At 32.1% G+C, this 23,080-nt stretch overlaps 1 protein-coding gene across 1 annotated transcript in view; it reads right to left on the bottom strand.

Annotated features, from left to right (window-relative positions):
* Dscam3 (Down syndrome cell adhesion molecule 3) overlaps positions 1-23,080 on the bottom strand; it is a 109,663-nt gene that overhangs the window by 76,987 nt on the left and 9,596 nt on the right. The window contains exon 3 of the mRNA XM_089696855.1: positions 2,045-2,187. Coding sequence (XP_089552981.1) covers positions 2,045-2,187 — 143 coding nt within the window. The remainder of the gene's footprint in view (positions 1-2,044; positions 2,188-23,080) is intronic.

The following is a 23,080-nucleotide window of genomic DNA, read 5'->3' on the forward strand; positions in this document are numbered from 1 at the left end:
AAAGGTTTGCACTATGTATACGCAAAGTTGAAAATTGTTAGAGTTTTACCGCACATAACTAGAATCGTTGTGGATACTTAATTATGCGGAATAGACATTAATATGCAGAAGTTATTCCGACATGTCTGTGGGGATAGAATAATGATGGTCAGTTATCACATAGAAGCTGATAACCTTACACATCACACATCCGATTCCGATTACAGCACTGAATACCATAATATTTTGTATATTGCAATTTTTCCTCAAAACAGATCTCCGATCTTCTTGACTTTTTCATACTGACCGAGCTTAAAGTTTCACCCCATATAGTTTTAGAACTAATTTATGGAACCGTCAACTCATCAATACACCTATCTTATTCTTATAGAGTAAATAATCCGCAATTCGTTACGGACTTGATTTTTGTAGTAATTCAAATAATTGTTAAACAAATTATAAAACATCTCTTAAATAAAAAATTGTCATGCATAAAATTAACCACACCAATTCGTCTGTTGGGGAAAATATTCATTATTTATATGAGTTAAATGATGTGTCCTGTTATTTGCGATACGAATGATTTAACAAATTGGTAATGTTTCAGTTACTTTACGAGTAATGAACTGTATGTGTATAATTACCATATTTACTTGTGTTTTTCAAATTTTCACATATTTTTCAAATCACTTTTTTTGTAGCTATTATTTTTGTAAGTACAGAATAAAAAAATCCAAAATCATCGAAAAACGATAACTTTCGTAATATAATTAATAAATATAAGTAACTTTCGTAAAATAATATTGCCAAAGATTTCTTATGCTGGTTCAAGCAATAACAGCAAGAAACACGCGAGTATTGCAATAGTGTTATATTTTAACTGTGGTATTACACCGCTTACAAATTATTAATTCTAGTCGACAAATGTTCGCCGGTAGGAGACCCATGTTACACCTATCATATTATCCTTTAATCTCACCAAGTCGCCCAGCTGCCTTGTTGGTTTTCTGGCTACAATTTTCAGCTACAAATTACGATTTCGAAGGACGGTTTTATTCCCAGGGCGTTTCCAAAACTAATCAAGATCTTTCTTTTGAATAATGTTTGTTGTGGCCCAAGGTCAAAAGATGGTATGAGTTAAACGTTTTTCTCGTAACTTAAAGTTGGCTCTACTGATTTTTCTTCATATTTTACTATTTTAAGTAATTATTATTGATTTTAAAATAAAGGTAAATAAAACTTCACGTAATGTCGCCAATTTAAAGTAGTAATAGGTATCAAACACTACGTCAAACCTTATTGGTCATTTAACAAGATAAAATCTCATCACGTTCAAAATACTTTATCTATTCAGGTATCTATCCTAAAATCGAAGTGTAAAGCTCGTTTACTCTTAGTAATACATAGTGCATAAACAAATCTCAATGGCTATTTTATCGCATTGTCTGAATGCCATTACGTAAACGTTCAAATAAATCGCATGCAATCTAGGTCAATAATTTAAATTGTGTCCAATACCCGATATTTACACTCTACGACACTCGACGATATAATGTTATGTGTTTGATACATCGGAGTCAAAGCTAATGCTTCGCTATTGTTATACGACACTCTGTGTTTATACCAAACGATATTTTATTCGTTAGCTTCAATGGTATTGCTTTGTTGTGATACTAATGGTTTTTGATGTATCAAATATTTGGTTAACGATACAAACTGTAGAGAATGGAAAGCAGGTTTATTTTTAACATTATTTTTTAATATGCGCTCTACATGTTATAATAATATTTCAACTATTGGTTATGCAAATCAAAAACAAAACATTGCTATGAAAGCATTGCGTAAAATATAAACTCTCTCCGACAGTAAAAACAAATAATATTATTATGTTAATTATTCTCGCTCACATCCATAAGATAATTTTATTTCATTATTATGTTTTATTGATATTGTAATCATCATTAATTAGAACAGTAAAAAATAATTTTAATCTAAGTTATGAAAAATTTATTTTTTGACTGATTTTGTATTTCTGACTGATGATTACTTTTTTGAATTGACTGACCTGCCTGCACCCTCATGTCCCTGGACACGATGGCGCCGTGCGCGTTGTGCGCGCGGCAGCGGTACACCGAACTGTGCACGTCCTGTCGGTACTGCAGCGCGGCGAACGGCAGGAACACCAGCGTGCCGTTGTCCAGGACTTGCCTGTGGAAGTCACTGTGGTGTTAATTATTGACAATAACAAACTGTATAAATGCAAGTCATTGACGTTCTGGAAACAACTATACTAAGAATCTCATACTATAAATTCGTCAAAAATTACCAAGCGGCGTTGCATAAAGTTGAAATTAACACGTTAATTCGTGGAAGTAATGTACCTATATTAGAAAACTTTGCTTAATACATGCGTAGGTATTGTATTAGGCAAAGCAATAGATTTGACAATGCTACTTCGGTTAAAGTGTGCATTCAAATTGTATAAATGCATTCTGACATAGCATGGGCAATAGATTTGGTTTCAAAATTTTCCATTGTTATTATGAGTCTAGAGTCTAGACTATTTTTCGCCATGGAATAAGAATTTATTCCCCAATCTTTTGTTTTTCTATATTGTTTATACAGTGAAACAATTAACATTACAAAATTTCAACACAAAATAAGAAAATAACGTACCTACAGAACAGAAGGTTTGTAATACACGAGGATTTAATTTTCAGAGTTTCAATATATTATATGGTAGGTAAATTTAAATAAGATAATACCCTATCATGACGTAATTAACTTAGGTATGTGCGCTTTAAACTCGTTGCTAGCGTAATTTCCGACCAGACGAAAACAGATACGGGGGAAGGCAACTGACGTCACAAAAAAACCTTAGGGAGTAAGTAATTGGCGCGCCCGGGGCGGAATATTAAAGCCTTAGTGCATATTTGAAACGGGAATACCCGGCAAGTTTCGTTGAGCTAAATTACAATGCTGTTCCTTCATTTGGAGGATAATTTGGACAATTTGATAGAGCTATGAAAACTTTGCAGATGGAGACTTTGTACCTGAATTCAAGTAAATTATTCGTTTAACTGCTTGTTATGATGTACTTGATATTGATATGTCAAATTAATATTTAATTATGTATTTGATCAACTCTGGAGTGTCATAAAATCGTATCCGTTTGTGATCAAAGGCAAACTTTCTGTAATGTATATTCAGCATAATATTATAAATACTGCAATTAGATTCTATAATCTCTACAATTGTTATTAAATAAATAACAAATATTAGGTAATTAATATCTCTGAAACTTCACATGATGTTGTCCGTACTTATAGTAACTATATTAACTGTTAATATTGACTGTTTGTATTGACTAAGTTACATAAACTTGGCGTAAAATCAAAATAAGAAAATGTATATAAGAAAATAGCATGGAAAATTTTCAAGAGTTGGATCACGTCCATTGTTGAAGTGTCTCCACTTATATTCTTTCCCTTTCTATAATGTAATTACATCAAAATCTTCAATATCAGAAGAGGGTGGAAACCTGAATGCTTTTATTTTTCTATTAACTAACAGACCATATTACAAGTGTATGCTGTAACTGCTAATGATTTGCTTGGCCCCGTAAAATGGTAATATAAAAGGATATTTTATTTTACTAGTAACTTTTACCTTAATCTATTTTCAAAAATCTTAATGACTAACTAATCAACTTATAGCCCTATATAGCCTTACTGGCAAAATAAAATTTCGTGCTTTTAAAACTAGAACCATTTAAAACCAAGTAATCATATTTTTGTGCTATTAATTTTACGAGGCAGAAAAACATCGATATTATGTACGGGTAAAGGTACTTTAAGCGAGTGCCACCTCATTAAAGACAAATATAAATTTTTCAGACGTCCTTAAGATATTTCTATCTCCCGAGAGGGCCAGCAAGAGCCTTAACGATGTAAGTATTTGGCCCTTCGCCTAACAACAAGAGAACGACTGAACTTTAATTGGGCGTAATTTGAATACGAACATTGACTAAATAATTAATCAATCAACGCTGGAAATAGCATTTCTTTAATTAGGAAACCTTTTCAATATTCTATTATAATAAGGCGAATGTTATCGAGGCAAGCGGAAAGGAAACAATTTATATAACCACATTACAAAGACAGAATGAGCGGATATTTTCTGTGCTTATAATTGATTTTAAATTTAATATTTATCCGTCTGTGGCGAGATTTGCATCGAATTCAATTTAACGGCTGTGAAAAGTTAATGAATGTCTGGACTTATTTGTCGTTTTTCATTTTACGAAATTCGATTTGATTTTTATTTAAATTATAAAATATTAAATAACCGTGAAAGCCATTAAGCATTGCGAATATAAATAATTTTTAACGATTTAAATTGTGATTTATTTGTGACTGAAGAAGTAATTATACAGTTCAATGAAAAATACTTGAGAAGCAATGCATGAATAAGAATACGTACTACTTACACAGAAATAAAATGGGACCATTATAAAATAATATATACCACAAATTCATGCCGAATTGATAACGTGTTCCCGGAGAGGCTTTCCTATTATCGCAGAAATTTCCAAACATACGTTGAAACAAATAGTTCTTCGAATAATATGACACATTATAATACAAAAGCGTTCCCGAATGTTGAGCAAAGCATGTACTCCGGGGAAATCAGGTAACCGTTCCCTGTAATCGAACTATAAGGATATTTCTCGAACAATCGATAGAAATATCACGTATTGGTAATATCATCTATATTTCATACACAAACAAGACCGGTCAAGTGTGATTCAATTTTGGGCGATGTGTTTTGTTCAGAAGCGCTTTGTAATGTTATCTTGGTTAACGGTATATTAAGAATCTATTATATGATACCTACATGCAAAATTTTCAGGTGTTTTAAGTAAGTAACATACGATATATTTTGTTCATCGTTTTTATGAATATCACTTTTTACTTGTTACCGTTGAAATCGAGTAATATACATAGAGCAATATGATACTACTCATACTAATATTATAAACGCAAGTAAGTACTGCGGTTCTTAATCATTAACATTGAACTAATAAACACATAAATACAATTCTGAAAAAAAAATAGAATATCAGAATGCAATATAATACAATTTGAATGCGCACTTTAACCGAATTCGCATTGTCAAAGCGCATATTAGGTATTCTGTCAGTCTTGATGCAATTTGTGGAGCACTCCTCGAGAACCTTCCAGATTCGAGATTCACACGAAGCAGAATATACGGGAACAAAATGCAGAAAATTGCCACAACTGAGACTATATTCAAAAGTGCCTTGAAGCAGCAGAAATACTTATAAAGAAACGTTCTTGCCTAAGGCTTTGCATACGCGTGTCGTCTCTAATAGAAGTATTTTAAGATTCCTTCTTATCATTCACTTACGCATAAAAGGAAACTTCATAGAGGAATTCATAACTGGTATTACTTTTCTTCAAGAAACTTGTACTATCTTTGAGAAATAATTTTACAGGATTCCTGATCTGTTGTGCATTCATTTCCAAGGAATATTATACAAGTTCTATGTAACATACTTATACACTTTGTATCAATATAACATTTTCTATATTTATAAATGAACGCTCTATACTTATTATGCTTAAATCTAATTTCCTGGAAGCAAAAAGCGTTAACATTTCATATGGGATTTGAAAAGAAAAGGCAAATTAAACATGTAAACACAATTACAGGCACATTATTTTGGCAAAAACAGAATAAAATCTTGTTATAATACGGTACTCTCGTCGATCCCCCGGGGTCTTCCTCAGGTCTATAGCTTAGCTAGGTGAATGGATGGTATACCGCTTAGATCCTCCAAGCACTATTTAGCAAGAAAACTTAAGAATGTAATAGACATGAATTTACAATGTTTGTCATATTGACCTTATTGACCTTATTGTAACATGTTTGAATGATTATAAGCATATAATATGAAAAAGAATATCAGAAAATTCCTTATACACTTATTATTTTTCCTTTGAGATCACCTACAGGAACTGAATAAAATTTTGATTAATAAATTGATTTATTTCGAGCCTTTGCAAGTTCTATTTGGAAGGACTCCCGTCAACCTACACACTTCAGTGTACTCGAAAAGTCCAAGTCCGGGTATAATAAGAAAGGATATAAATATTACGGCCAACGCATCAGAGTACCTATGATGTAACCAATTATTTACGGCTTGTACATTTTGCTCTATATTTGGTTGATTATTTAATTATTGCTCGCATTATTATACCTAAGTATAAAAATATTATATAATGACGCCTATTTAACGCTATTCAACAAACTATAAAAAAAGCTCGCGCCTTTAAAATATTGAATGAAAACTTTGACTTCGTGATAGATTCAATTATTTTATAAAATCTTTGTTGTTCACGTAATAACCTTATGAAATCATACAGAACTAAAACAGACAACGATATTCGTCTGTATGAGGTTCCTTTTTGTCATTTAAGGTACGAAGGCCTAAATACGAAGGCCCAACGCAGCGCTGAACCACGATTGTAACCCAAAAACAAAAGTCCCTTATAAGCCGGACGCTTAACTTTTGACATAAATTTTATTCATTTTCTCATTAAAATTGGGCACGCGACGCGAGAGACCCCAAATTGTCTTTCTCGCTGTTTGCAACAATTTATTATAAATTGGATAAACTTGTTAACTTGTTTACTAAGTTATTAATTCGCGATCGCACACTTCCAACTACTTACGCAACTTTGTGCGAGTTTGCTTCAAAACACAATGTTTTCTGTACACGGCTCTCTCGATATGTATGTTATCAGCTCTTTTGCAAACATTATTTTTCATAATTATTCAATAAATAGATTACATTTTTCTTAACTGCATCAATTTATTTATAATTGACAATGATAAAAGTATAATTCAAACCTCATCTCCATCAGTATAATAAGTGTTTGATTGTTGTTGTTGGATAGACTACGTTATAGTGTAAGCATGTATGCTATCCATCACTTGGTCGTATTATTAATTGTTCCACGTTTCATTATAATTAATCGTCTATATACCTAACATTTCAAAAGATACAACTATAACAGACAGATTGGCAGAAGGGAAACATATTAATACAAATACACACGAACAGCATAACTCCCACTATCATATTATATGATTTTGGCGCGTTTAAGATAAAACATACATCCATAAACATACACAGTTATAGCCAAACATGACCCAACGCCTAACAACTCAATAGTAAACTTCTAAACAATAATGTTATAACGTAGAAAGAAAAACTGATAAAAGAAAGCAAAATAAACAACAACGCGTTTATTTGAACCCTCACTTTGAAGATAAAGAGAGACGTCAGCAATACTTTATATTCTGTTTGAAATAAAACCCATAAACGTCACAGCCGATGTTTTATTTTTCCCGTAATATTTACCCGACCCTACATATTATTTCTATTGGAATATGACGGATAAGGGCAAAGTTTTAGTTTGTAAGAAGTTTTAGATAAAACATTGTACAAAAAATTTAAACCTACGAAATTGTTGCGTACATCTTCAAGTAGGCACATTATTTTTAAAAATATTTATTGAATATTGATAAATATTTTTAAAAATAATGTGGCAGTAATAAACTGGCAGTCCACAGCTATCATAACACCGATAACATAACATAATCTTATCATTACAACAATTAAAGTCAACCTAACCTTTAGCAGTCCTACAAGATTAACATCAGCAGTAGTAACGCCAAGTTGGCAGAACAATAATCCCGAAACCATAAGATATCATCACGGGCAGGTCAAATGCCACCTGTGTGTGTTCCCATACGTTATACATAAGTTGTATTTGTGTCAGTGTGGTCCGTGTTATAAGATGAGTTCATCATATTATCAGCTAATCATTATTACTGTGACTAAAGCAGAAGCTTTAGCCGACTTATGAAAAGTTCGACTTAATTTCAGGGATGTAAGGAGAGGGTATGGAATTTGTCATCGAACATCTTAGGGCAAGAAAATTTATATATTAGACTTCCATATTATTTTAGTTTTAAATAAAATGTGACGTATTATGAATTATTCGTATCACATTTTGGATAATACAAAGTTGTAAGCAATAGATAATTGCAAAGAAATGGTAAGAATAAATCTATTACATATAATAAATCTGTAGAAGGGTCAATTCTGTACATTGAAAATATTGAAAAAATAAATAGCAGGGGGTGTTACTGGATCGATACCAAACCCAAATATGTGATTAACAAATTTTTTGTCTGTCTGTCTGTCTGTATGTGAAGGTATCACGAGAAAACTAACGGTTCGATTTCGATGAAACTTGGTATAATTATACCTTATTATCCTGGGCATAAAATAGGATACTTTTTATCCCGGAAAAATACGTAGAAAAAAAATAAATCTTTATTTTTCTTAATATTTCCGCGCGGACGGAGTCGCGGGCGGAAGCTAGTAATAAAAAAAGTTAAATTATTGTAATGAATACATTTAACGATCATAATTTAGCACGAAAGTAGAGTTTCTACTTCTTACTATTTATGATAAGAAGACACCTGAATCGATTAAATTTTACATAATTCTTGTTATTTCAGTTTCCATTCGATCCTTACTCGCACCACACTCACCCTTCGCCAATTTCCACGGTTCAATGCTCAAAGGGCATTCCATCATTAGGACACGTTTCAACACAAGTTCGACAGCTATCTCCTTTAGTTGTTTGCTTCACTGTGAATGTATTGATTGTTGATTTCAATTATTTTGGCAAAGTGTAGCTCTCGAGCGGTGAAGCGAAATTGCGATGAAAGCTTATCAAAGACATTTGGACTCATTGAAGACGATGTGTCTATGGTCTTAAAGGTATGCTTCTTTGTTGTTAAGATATATTGAATAATATTATGTAATGTTGTTCGAAAGCTTTCTTTTTCTATTCATTCTCAAATTCCATATTTTTCTTGTTCTAGATTCCCTTACGGTCATACATGTGAACACTATGTAATGCCTTTTGCTAAAGCTTTTGGAGTGATAACGAACGATCAACCTGGTGATAATAAAAACGCCCTCAAGCGTATAATATGTTGCGTGAGGTTAGACAATCTCAGTAGAAACAGGAAGTGTTTTACTCGCTTTGATTTTTTAGGAACTAAAGCAAATTATTAGAAGTATAAAAAATAGAAAAGTAAAGGTCAAATGAATAAGTCGAAGCATCAAGATAATACATCATAATAATTTTTTCCAGCCTCTAAAAAACAAAATTATTTAAAACCATAACCAGAGTACGCTTACTAGCTAATTTATATCCATACTAAATTAATACTAATATTATAAATGCGAAAGTAACTCTGTCTGTCTGTCTGTTACTCAATCACGCCTTAACTACTGAACCAATTTGCATGAAATTTGGTATAGAGATATTTTGATACCCGAGAAAGGACATAGGATAGGTTTTATTCCGGAAATCCTACGGGAACGGGTTTTTCTTTGAATACGCGGGCGAAGCCGGGGCGGACCGCTATCCGCATTTTTGTTTTATGATTTAAAACTAGCTAATTTATATTTTAAATCATAAAACAAAAATGGAGTTTGTGTTAATAATAATATTACTACTTTATGAAGGAAAGAAAGTTTCATATTTTAAATTTCTATCTAATTTGTTTCACATAAATGATCAAAGCTTAACAATTTTTGTAAACAATTTATAAAAATATTATGCTAAAATTAAAACAGTTCATTGTTGTACATTATAATATTATTAGCAAAACAATGAGCCAGCGTTGGATCAAATTTATTTTTAACGAAATATGAGAGTGACAAATCATCAGTCACCAGGATTTACGGTGTGTCAGGGTCTTTCACCGACACGCCGACACGCCGACATGCCGCTCGCCGACACGCCGTTGCCAAATTCAGAACGGAATTGTCGGTAATTTTAACTAGGTTACCGACGGTATTGTTTCATGTAAGTTCACTTTAATATCTGGTATGCTTTTAAAAATATTCATTAAAAAAATAGGTCATGGAAAATTATTGCGATGAAATAAAAATCATTGGATGGTTGTGTTAGGTGCTGTTATAGCCTTGGTATGCATTTATCATTGTTGCTCTGTTACAGCTTTTGAATTTATTAACAATTGATATAGAGTTAGTTCATCGAAGAGTTATGGATGCGGTTTAGACCCGCAAATAGCAAATGGCCACGAAATTTAATGCGTATTACCTTGCTTTAAACCAATTCTAAATAGGTCGTATAATATGGTATTCGGTAACGTACAAACGTTATTATTACAAAAAATTATAGCGCAATGGCATAAAAATTTTAAGAAATTTTCTTAAGTTTAATTAAAATTGAGCCAAGAGCATACTTCTGTAGGAATTTGTCTTATGTTACACTGATCATCCATGCTGGTAGTTCAACTTATAGGTAAGTGATGGCCTCTTTCTATGAACATTTGCTGAGCAAGCCATAGCATTGCTAACTTTAAACCATCGTTACTCTTTTTTGTATGAGTGCACATACTATTTCTTTTATAAATTTTGTAGACTCATATGTAAGTATATACTACTAGCTCTATATAGAGCTCATTTGCTTTCCTACACCTGCACTGTACATAAATCGCTTGCATAAAAAGACAACTGCATAAAAAAAAAATTTACTGTTCTATTGCGCATCACAATTCACATTAAAACGCGTAATTCCAAGATAAAACTTAATGCTATTAAAACGCCGCTGCGTATCGTAACAGTGCTCTTCACTCGGCAAGCCATGACGAAATTATCTCTCGCAGACATCAATCCCACTACAATATTCAACCCTACTAACCGAAGATAAGATTTATTTTCCAAAAGCGCGGATGCTAAGTAACAGTTGCACTTATAATTAGAGGGTAGGTTTGAGTTCGCAATGAAATTATTTACCCTTTTGACGTGAACTTTAAACCTCGACTCTGTTATGCGGTCATTGACGCTTTGCTTTCAATTCATTTGTCTTTACTTAACTTTTGACGGAAGTTTTAAAACAAATTAATTGATAGATAATTATTATTAGCTTTTAAATGGTTCCACTTCGGAAGCTTGGGTCTAGTTTTTATTCTATGTTAACGTTAGTTTAATTGCAGGATATCTTATTATTAAAATATCGGCTTTTTCGAATTTACAGTTTCATTGATATAAAAGAACTTGAGATAAAAGCTGTGTTTATTTTATTGTACGTTGGCTTTTATCATTTAAAAGTAAATTATTATTCGTATACAATTCAGTTTTTATTCCGAGCCAATCTCTACACAACCTGAGCAACTACTCATCTTGCTTCCTTTTATACTATTTTAATGCTAAGACTAGTTTTAGTTGCATTTCTTACACTACTCTTTTATCTCGTAGTATAACAACTAAATACACACAACATACACGCCAAACATACCACCACATTTATATCTCCAAAAGCTCGAGAGATCACGATAGTAAAACTCGTTTCATAACCCGGCTATGAAAAAGTCCGCGGTTATAACACGCCCGATTTTAATAGCACACAAGAACCGGACAAATGATCCGTCACGAGAATTTACGACGTGTCGGAAAGTTTAGGCGACACGGCGCCGCTGAATTTATCTACTGTGCTACAAAAAATTGCCTCGCAACTAGGTTATCGGTTTGTTTCTATTGTTTTTATGTGGATTGGGGATATTTGGTTATGTTTGTACTTTGCGTTTTAAATTAATGGCTTTATTTACCTCAAAAATGGATTACATTATAGAGTTACATAATATATTATACAGTTAGAGATATTGACTCTTTTAAGCAGGTTACTCGTTGCTCCAAAAGTATTACTTCTTTGACCTTTATTTTGTTAACACATCACTTTTTCCAAAATCAAGGAAGTAAATGAAAACTAATAATAAAAGATCCCTTGTATTATTGTTTACTAATAACTAACCTAACCTAACCTTTCTATAAAAATGTTAATAAATCTTTGTTTTACCTTAACACTAATTTTATATCTTGTGAACGTCCAGGACAAGATGGAGATTATTCCATATATTGGAAGTAATATCGCGGGAGTCAAGTACTAATCTAATATCCACTCTCCAGGGACGAGACTGCGACGAAGTTGCATCCTTTGTGCTACGATAACATTAATGGCATCATATTGGATCTGCATTTTGTAGTTTTGCTTATAAGTCTTTTTGAAATTAGCTACCAGCTAGCTACAGCTAAATTTTTAGCGAGGAGGATAGCAATTATTAAGCAGTTTACCCGAATTCAATCGTGGAGTATTCTGTTTTCGCATTTCTAAGGATTTACTCTATAAGTAATATTGTGTCCGTGTCCTTCTTAAAAACTACGCATATTAAATAATAGATATATCAGTATTATAAAATACAACCTAATATAAACAAATACATAAAAGGGGGATTAAGATACGATATATAGAATTTTCATCCATCTACAATCTACATATTATATGTATCGAAATTCTCGAAAATCTATTAATATTTATACACGATATGAATGATTGAGTAGGAACACGCTAAAATACATATAGAAAGACGACCTGTATGATAATATTATTATCTACTGTATAACCAACTGTATTAATATACATTCAATCTTCTGTCAATTTGTTGATGCTCCAATGATAAGTCTCTTTACTGCAAATGTTCTACATGTGAAGCAAAGACACGTGTTCAGTAATCGTTTGTAGAAGTTGATATGTTCAGATGGAAGGCAGAGCCGCGGGCTCAATCAACGCTCCTTTGATGTGCGTTTACTGCAGTTTAAAAAAAAGAGTAAGATAAAAGAGTATGTGCATTGTGCAAGTATATTGAAATAAATTCACAAAACACAAGAAATATGATTCTGACTGAACAATAGGAGTCTTACAAGTTTTCTACCAAAACCCATTTTCATAACTTTTTCACGATAAACAAGATCTGAACTTTCTTAGTTAAACTGAGTTGTTTCTATGATATGAACTTGAATAAAAAATGAATCATTTTTCCTCGGTTTAGAATTACAAGCGTTTTGTTTACCAAATCATTTTAATTAGCATTTTGAACTCCCCAAGTCAGTCTATACAAATCGAATACGGTAGGCCACAATAACAGACTAAAGATGTGTGGGGGTAGACAAAAGAGCACTTGGCATGAATAGCCGGGGGCAGAGTTGTTTGTGCTAGGACATTAGCAACAATAGGCCTGGGGGCGGATCAGCTTCTCATATGAGTTTCTATATGGAGCATTTTTATACACTAGCTTCCACGAATGTCTATTTTTCAAATAATCCTGGTAACATATTTTATTATGAAAGGACGTTTCTTTGTTATAAAAGCCACGTATTAAAACTTATTAGATTTCATCCGTCCAAAACCTATAAACTATTTTAACAAGACTGGTCAATTAAGTTTGCTATGGTTCAATATTTTTGTGTATGTAACAAAATCAAACATTTTTTTTACAACACTTCTTACTTATTATTTCTACAAAAAGAAATATCAACAATTATATGATGCACGACGCTCTTAAATATTTTACTGAAGAAATACTCTTATATACTTATGCTAGCACATACAAAAAGATGTAAAAAAGAGCGTTTCGCGTGCCTTTTAAAATACGCAATTGACTTTGCTCAAATATGTCAATATGAGTGGTTCCATGAAATTGTCTTCATTGTGCAGCTTTAAACTATTCTTGCTTCCACTGTGTTCCCATTTTCTGCTTCAGTGATACGATTAACAGCACTGAGAAAATGTAGTTTCCTGAATATTTGCACTATGAAACTACGTGTTTATTGGTACTAAGTAATTAACGTGTTTATAACAAAAATATTAAGAATTTGTCTTATTATTAGCTAATTATTTAGTTAATTTCCTTTAACCTGGTCTAAGATATTTTTCTGTGATTTCACATTTAGCAAGAACACTGTATATACTTATAACACTTATACCTTAAGCCCTACAATAAATCATACACATAAAACTATAAATTTTCATATTGAATACCGAAAACTTACAGAAACCATTAGCAAAACTGAATATTGGAAAACATTTCCCTGACAAACTGAAAACTTTTGCAGACATCGTGAATACAAACTGTACGCTGTACGTGGGGAAGAAAAATAAATCTCGTACACTTGGTAAAGTTTTCAAGAAATGACGGCTTAAACAGAAACCTGGCGTTTTTGTTAACAACTTATTGTATTAATTCGTTAGGTATTGGATAATAATGTCAGGTAATCATTAATCATTTAATAGACTGCTCAAGATATTGAATGAATTTGCACGTAGAAGTTTGAAGAGAGTACATTTTCACATCATCAAACGTATATTTTTTAAAGAACGCAAGCGAATGAAGTTTGGTTTACACTACGCACACTTTGCGTTTCCGTCTCAAATAATTTGCTCCCTTACCAACATTCTTTAAGCTAGCTATAATTATACATTATTTAAAAGGCTCTGTTACAAATAAATAAAAAGGACTTCTTTAAATGTAGCATTTATTACGAGCGAGGGAATATTAAACAAGAGTAAATTTACAAAAACCCTTAAATACCAGGGCATGGAAATGAAACTACGTCAAGGAATAAAAGGAGTGAAATATTACAGTTGAAATTAAAGCCATGTTCGACGAGTCTAAGGTAAATAAAGCTTTCTCACGGCTGTCGAGTTCTTTTGAGAAAATATAAGTCAACAGCTTTTAGACGGAACATTAGTTAATCACTTTTCTATTATAGTTTTATTATGTTTAAACAGGATTTATATAAATTGAGTGTTTATAGTAAGTTGAGTGGTTTCAAATAAAATACAGATAAACATGACCAAAGACAAACTTGTAGACACACGATATCATACATGAATATTCAACGCTATCAATAGCTTGCGGATGTTATGTATTCACTTCAAAATCGTGTACGGAGTTACGGAGTATAACAATAAATTTAGAGTATTAATAGCGGTCCGCCCCGGCTTCGCCCGTGGTACCTACATGTTTAAACTATCCTATCTCTCAAGTTGGATCAAACTGCACATGGTGTGCGAATTTTATTATAATCGGTTAAGTGGTTTAGGAGTCCATTGAGGACAAACATTGTGACACGAGATTTATATATATAAAGATTAAAGTAACAATAAATATGTCCTTTCCACTGCTAATTTATGTAGAAATACGAATTAAACAGACATTCTTCTCTATTGAAATTAGAGAAGCAATCGACTTTAGTTAATGCATCATAGCAAACAAATATCGTAAATAACAACCTATTATACCACAAGCAAACATTACTAATCCACGATTAACCGCAAATAAAGCAATATATGCACATATCGCAATAATACCGAGTTATTCGCAGACAAACTTGTAATTGAGTTCAAATCGAAACGTTGAGAAGAGTTCGCAAGTGTCGGTGGCCGCTCCCGAGTCCTCTATTGTAACTTAAATTAAACGGAACAATCTTGTTTTGAATCGTAATAATGCTCAGTTTAAATACAATTCCGGTACATCGAACTAGTTATACAAGCTTAAATAGGTACATACTTGGTGAAAGCTCAACACAATTAATTATAACAATATATAAAAATACTATTTCAACTGACTCATAATAAAGAAGAAGATAATATATAATATAAAAGAAAAGATAATCTTATATATAAAAATGAATCGCAAAATGTGTTGGTAAGCGCATAACTCGAGAACGGCTGAACCGATTTCGATAATTCTTTTTTTATTATATTCCTTGAAGTACGAGGATGGTTCTTACGTAGAGAAAACGTAAATATGTACCACGGGCGAAGCCGGGGCGGACTGCTAGTATATTATATAATATAATAAAGAAGAAGTATATTATTTTGCAGATGAGTACATCGTTTTATTTACGTGCAAAATAATATACTATAGTTAGTAACCTACTGTAAGCTATATGTATGATTTTGTTATAACAACTTTGTGGTCGCTCTCACGATGTAGAATATGTTGAGATTATACCACCTAGTATCTATCATCTACAAAGAAGGTATAAATTGATCTTGCTCCCTTTGTCAATTCATTTTGGGAGATAACTTTATTATGTATGTTTTTCACTAAACTTACGATAAAAAATAAATTAAGTAAAGTACTCACAATAATAGGTATTTTTCCAGAATTTTAACAAAACTAAAACGAATAATGCATTCAGCGTCTTAAATAATTAAAACGTCAAAATGCAAATTTACAAATTTTAGCTTAATTTCGCATTAAATCCGAACGCGTAACTTTTAAATCTTTTTGTATACATAGCATTAACGAACAAACTCTATTAAAACCATGCATCAAACTCGGGAGGTAAACGCAAGAATTGTGACTTCAAAATTAAAGTGAACGTTAAAGTTTTCAAGTGCAGAATTCCGTTTACCGCCACACTTGCACCAGGAACACAAAGTTGCTTTGAGAATTTCAAGCTTTTCCTTATTCCGTTCCTGTTTTATACATTCTTTGGCTTTTTTCGTATGAGCTGAACAAAATAAAGGATTCTGTTCGGGGTGAAACAAACACTGTTCTGTTTACAGTTGGCTGTTGCATATGATTTTGTTTCTGTTTATGTTATTATAAAGCTTATTTAATTTTACAGCAGTGTTAATGTAGGTTTTTGTGTTTAACGCTGCCATATTTACCGACTTCTGAAAACGCTCATATACGGTCTATAATATATTATAGTCATAATATTTTGTTGATCAAATGTAATTTCATATAAAAATACAGTAATTAAATAAAAATAGTATCGTTGATAAAATGACCCAACCAAATAAAATATTATTGCTTATAAAATTTTAATACCAATAATAAATTATAAAATTTATACAGTAGGTATATCAATTCATACAATTTCGTTTCAACCCAACTATAAAATCATTTCAGTCCATTAAAATTTTGTCACAAATAACAAACTTATTCTGTGTAGGCCTGCTTAATTTTCACACACTATGTACCAACTCCATATATACAAGAGCGTATAAGGCATTGTTACAATACATTGTCAAACATAAAAGAAAATTTAAATGGTGAAATCCTCGCTAATATATGAGATATTCGCAGTAATATGTTGAGAGGGTCGGTAATTTAATCCGCCTACGTCACCGGCTCTAATTCGCTTGTTTTATGCGCGGTCACAGAATTGAACAATATTTATGCCAACCTGCGAAGCCCAATTAATCTCCCTCTCTTCTTTGTATTCATTCGTTACTGACTCAAAGCACGGTTTCCGATTCTGGGATAATGAAGTCCAGGGAAAAGTGAATCTTGATGTGAGTGAATTTTAATTTTTCCTTTATTATTAAATCATGCTTCTATATGAAAGTGTTCTATAACAGAGTCTATGGATGAAGGAAGTGTACTTCCTATTCTATAGAGTTTTAAAAGAAAAGGCTCAGACACAGGATGCACATCTGTTTGCAATTAATACACCAGTGTTTCAACAGTTTGCTAGACGAGACTGTTGAATAGTAGAGTCTTAATAGTGTTTTAATTGTTACAATTATAACCGTATATATTAACGTTTATTACTTAACTTCACCGACATTTATTATTTATCATATAAATAGTTTCAACACGGTTCAATAAGCGTCCCTAAATCTACTAATTCCAAGCCAAAGAGACTCGATTAGCATACCCGTAAGTGTGGACATAGTCACGTGCGATGGACAGCAAGTACCAAGTTAGATTAGTTCCGACCCACTAAGTGAGTTATCTGCACTTTGACATTCTCTTTGCGGCTCAACTATTGTGCTTCGAATTTACAAAGGCATGCCTTGGCCGGCAAAGCGATATGAAACTCGCTCTGACAACCTCTATGAGCGTGTGTTTTCTGACACTAGAATTAATTGAACTGTACTCTTATCACGTCCAATAGGATTGGATATTTCTGGAATGTATTGTATGTTTAAATATCACATCTTGTATTGACTAAAGGCATTTGTAGTCGAATGACCGATGAATTGGATAAATAGAATTTCACTTACGAAGTGGACAAGGAATTTTATAAATAATTGATAACTAGGTTTTAAAACTATAAAATATATTTTTGTGTAAGCAAAACAGTAAACCAAGTTGTAATTATTTATCAATAAAAAATAAAAATAAATTATTAGTCCTAAAATCTTTGTGAAATCCCATAAATCACATAAAGTTTTGTTTGCTAGCAGGCTAACTATCTCAACGCTGAAATTGTAATTAATAAGACGTGATACTATATGACAACTACAAGGAAATAATATCATAAAATTTCACGGACTATGGAAACAAATGGGATTTTAAGACCTCAAATCACAGGCAACAAACATAATTGACAAGCTCACTGAAGCGTGTATCCGCGCCATTACAGTACGTTTTCAGTCAAATCCTAGTTGACATAACGTAAAGTAAAACTAGCATTGCGGTTCCGCACATTAACCGCTCTCTCGGCCAATTTCCGCACTTATTTCCTCAGCGATTCTGCTCATTTTCCCTTGAACTGTGTCAATAAGTCGGTTGACATTCGCCGTAATAAACTGCGTAGTTAATGCTTGTATACGATATTGCTATATATTCAGCTATATAACTATACATTATAGCACGCTTAACAAGACAAAGGCTTTTAATAAATATGGTAACAAAATATATCGAATATATATCGGGAACAATCAGGCTGTAGGTGGATGATGTAGGTAGATAAAATACCACGACACTTTTATAATAACATATTGCACGCCTCATAAGCGAAGCGTTGAGGTGGGTACTACTGTCACTTCGCGCAAAACATCTGATTTTTCAAACTTAAAATGTCTTTATGTATCATACATTGCACTTGTAAGATAATACATACACACACATATTAAGAAAAAACACTATTTTTAACGTTCATGATATTTTTGATGTCATTTTTGTTATTTAAACTAGTTAAAAAACAGTTTAAAAAAGTTCTGTCTTGGACGTCCGTGTGTCTGTATGTGCGGATCCTTTTTCTTGTTAACACGATAGCGACCGAAATACTTTACTAATCGAGTCTTTTTTTTTCTCTTACGCTTGAGTATGCTCAGGAATAGAACCCTTTCATTTTTCAGGGTCTGATTCGATGTGGTTTAATTGTTATTAAATAAACAAAAATAATAATTAATAAATAAACAAAAATAATAAAAAAAAAAATTATGAGGCGTGCACTTTTGGATTTTCCAAATTATTATTTGTACCTATGCTTGCATACACAAAAGAGTCTCTCTTTAATAAACACTTTCATATATAATAAATTTTCTAAATAAAATGATTGAGCTTTATATAAACGCAAGCGACAAATAGAAATCGCTATCTTTAATATCTTTAATAAGTGTATTTAACCAAAAATTACTCTAAATATAGGAATATATCTTTAAAATAAAAACGTGTTGAAATCACGGACATAAATTAGCTTAAAAATACCTTTGAAATACCCGTGGGCATACTTGAACTTATCTATTTCCAAATCACTGCAGCCATTATAACAAACAAATTACTAAACAATACTAAAACATTATAAAGCCAGGAAGTTTCTAGATGCTACAACGTGTCAATGTGTCGGAATTTCTCGACTACACTTCTATTTGCAAAGGGATGTGGTTACGAATTGAATAGTTTCAGAGCTCACTGTTTGCTGTTAAGAGATATTTGAATTGTCTTGTAGGAGGTGCTCTATAAAGGAAAAACTGGGTACCAGAGTCTTGGATATTACTAATTCACTGTTAAACATACGTTTGAGACTAGTCAGAGAGAAATTTGAAAAAATAATAGAATGACTTGATGTTTTCCTGTATCAGTTTCTTCCAGAATTGGCAGCATTTTAAGTCCGTAAAAAACTCTCAAAAATGTGTTCTCCATTCATTGTAACGTGGACTATACTTTTAAGTATAAGAAAACACTACATACCTATATTTAGAAAAATTGTCACAACCAATAATATAAATTAATTACGTCGAATTGCGGTAAAGCCCGAGTCCTACTAATCAAAACCCTGCACTTTCGGGCTTCAAACCACCGTATCAAATTACATTCCGATATCAAATAAACAACTTAAGTTTTCAATATCCTAAAAGCAAAGTGAAGTTTAAAAATAAACTCGCCAGTATTATCCGCCATCAATCGATACCACTCTATTTCGGGCTTAGCAGTTTTTAGATTTAATCGCATCGAAGGTTGCATTTCTTGGAAACGTTAGCTTTTCATTTTTAGGGATCGAGTTTTGTTGACGGGATTTTAACGGTACGCTGGAGTTTGTAAGTTGTTGCAACCATTTTGCGAGAAATGACATTTTCGTTTCTATAAAACCAATCAAATATAACTTGAAGTGGTATTTCAAATTACTGTGTATGCGAAAATAATAAATTAAATTGTTTATTTGGACGTTGGAAATTCACAATTTATTATACTCCGTATTAAGTACCACGTATTACAATAAAATTTGTCACTTAAATGTCCAGTTAAAATTTCTTTTTAATAAATTTAAGCCTTTGATCGATCAGATGAAACAACATAGTGGTCATAAGCTGGTATCTTACCATTGCAAAAAGCTATATTAATAATTATTGTATTTAATAGTATAGAATACCTACATATTATTTATTTACTATTATTTTTAGCAGGGTAATATAATAAATAATATATTAAGCCTGACCTTGCAACTATGTACCTGAATTATAAGATAAAGGTACAACAAAGTGTCATAATTCATTAGGAGCGTATTTTAGTCTCCCCTTTACTTACGGGAATTTAATATTTAGTTTTGATTTATTGCGTCCTGTTCTAAATTAGATTATACACGAAATTGTTATGTAAAATTCGTAAAGTGGATTAACATTTTTATTTCATTGTTAGAATTAAAATAGTGAAGTGTGAAATGCCGTGTCGTGTTGTGAGGTATTAGACAGATAAAGTTTTATTGGGGGCTTAGATACACTTTTCTTTATATTATGGTCCTTTCATGGTAGACTTTTTATTTGTTCATGGAAGATTGAACCCAATACCTTAAAGTTGTAATAAGCTCCCCAACCAAAAGTGCTGAAATAATCCTATTTTTCCTTTACGTAAATTTTTTCTTTGGTCAACACATTTAACATTACTTTAATTAACAGAAACAATGCAAAACCGTTAAATAACACATCCTGGAATATTTCATCACGGCGGCAGCGCATAATGTATCAATTATGAAGAAAGAATCGTATATTTTCCCAGTACGCTGTTCGAAGTGGGACACAGCTACAGATGAAAAAACTAATATAAAACAAATCAAGACTATGTTTTATGAATTTTTCATTTAACACATGCTATTTTATAGTTGTTTATTTATGTTGTTGGAGGTTGGTCTTATGTTTTTTTAGGATTCTGCGATCAATAAGAAAACGTTTAATTTGCAATGTTTGTGTTCTGTATTCACGTGAATTAGCCTAAATCATTAGAAAAGTATATAAAGCGAATATGTAAATGAATCATGTTTTCCATCATTCAAAAATGTTAACAAACTTTTAATTTTAAAGTCGAGAGAAGTTGGGGCAGGAAGATTTATAGATTGTATAAAATATAGAGATTTTCATTTTTATATTACAAGTATATTTACAAAACTCTAACTAGATTTGAAAGTTTCACTACGTTTATTCAATTTACCTAGCACTAAAATTCAATCACAGCTATTATATTTTTACCAAAATAGTTACAGAAGGCCACACGTCAGTATCTAAATGAGCTTATAGCTCCGGCTGTTCAACACCGCATTTCAAATTGGGTTGTGGCGTGCGGCTGGACACATTTGTGGTCGATATGATGAGCTTTCTATTTACAAATCAAATTGTTAAACATATTTTACGTAAATGTTTGTTTTAATGTAAAATTATTGCTCAGAGATCAAACCCTTTCGCTGACGCTTTCTACACGGTTCAATTTTTTCACTTATAAAAATACACGATCGTCAAGTTTATAGCCAGGTTATTATTATTTATCTATCCGCTTGTCCGACATATTTCCCCAAAGCAATATCGTCAAATATATTCGAACGAAGATTTCTAAATTCGGTCGCTTGAATCGAGAACTATTCAAAATAGCTGTTCCATATTTCATGGCGCGCCTCATCTCTCCGTATACTCGGGTAATTTTAAAGATAACCAACTTGCTAACTTCCAAGCTGTCGGAGCTCAGAGTTATGTAATATTCGGTAAATGCATTGATAACGTCGTGTCCTTTCTTAGGGACGAACATAAGATTATGATAATGTTTTTACTTGAAGATCTCTTACAGACTTATATAATACTATCCAGGTTAAATTGTAGGGCGTAAATATGATAAATACTATGTAAAAGTTGCTTTCCTTTCTGAGTAAAGATGAGTAGCAAATCGGAACCATTTCCACTAGTAAAGTGTAATATCTTTCAAAGAAAATGGGGCAAATATACAAAGAAAAACTGATAAAGTCGATTCTTATGTAGAACCTTCGCTCCCAGCTGAACCGCTCCGCTGTATAATATGTATTCCAACACTTATGAAATATTTACATTACTATCGTCTTTGTAACGCAAAAGCGTCTCGAGCCCTTTTGTTCGCTGTTGTATTTTTTATTAAAAATTTCATTATAGAGTACATAGTGACTGTCAGATATTTTTTAGGAGTTTTCAGCACCCAGGTTCACATTATCTTACCGCATCGATTTTGCATTATCCCTAGAGATTTTAGAACACAAGTAATTTTAAAATTTTAAAATGCTATCTTTCAATCTAAAAATCAAAAGGACACCTCGTCTCACTGAAAATAAGCATTTTTAAAGAGGGATTTAAAATGTTAAAAAAATTCTATAAAGGCATGAATTTACGATTCCTAAAGTGGTTGCGTCTGAAAAGAATGATTGGAATTTATGGCTCTTTAGCACAAGTAATATTATGTGGAAGAAAATAATGTTCACATACGATATACTTACGCTATTCGTGTTGAAAATGTAAGTTAGTAAATTCAGCTGTTTCGTTGCGAGTTTATTTTCGTCTTTCTTCACTGTGAGATAAACTTCACGTATCTTTAAGAGTGATGTTATTTTTCTTGTCGCGTCGCTCTACTTTTCAATTCCCTTGTA

The sequence above is a fragment of the Colias philodice genome, chromosome 6 (genome assembly GCF_061535455.1).
Source record: "Colias philodice isolate Cphi_HAF_F1 chromosome 6, ilColPhil1 Martin Lab GWU primary, whole genome shotgun sequence".
NCBI classification, from domain to species: domain Eukaryota; kingdom Metazoa; phylum Arthropoda; class Insecta; order Lepidoptera; family Pieridae; genus Colias; species Colias philodice.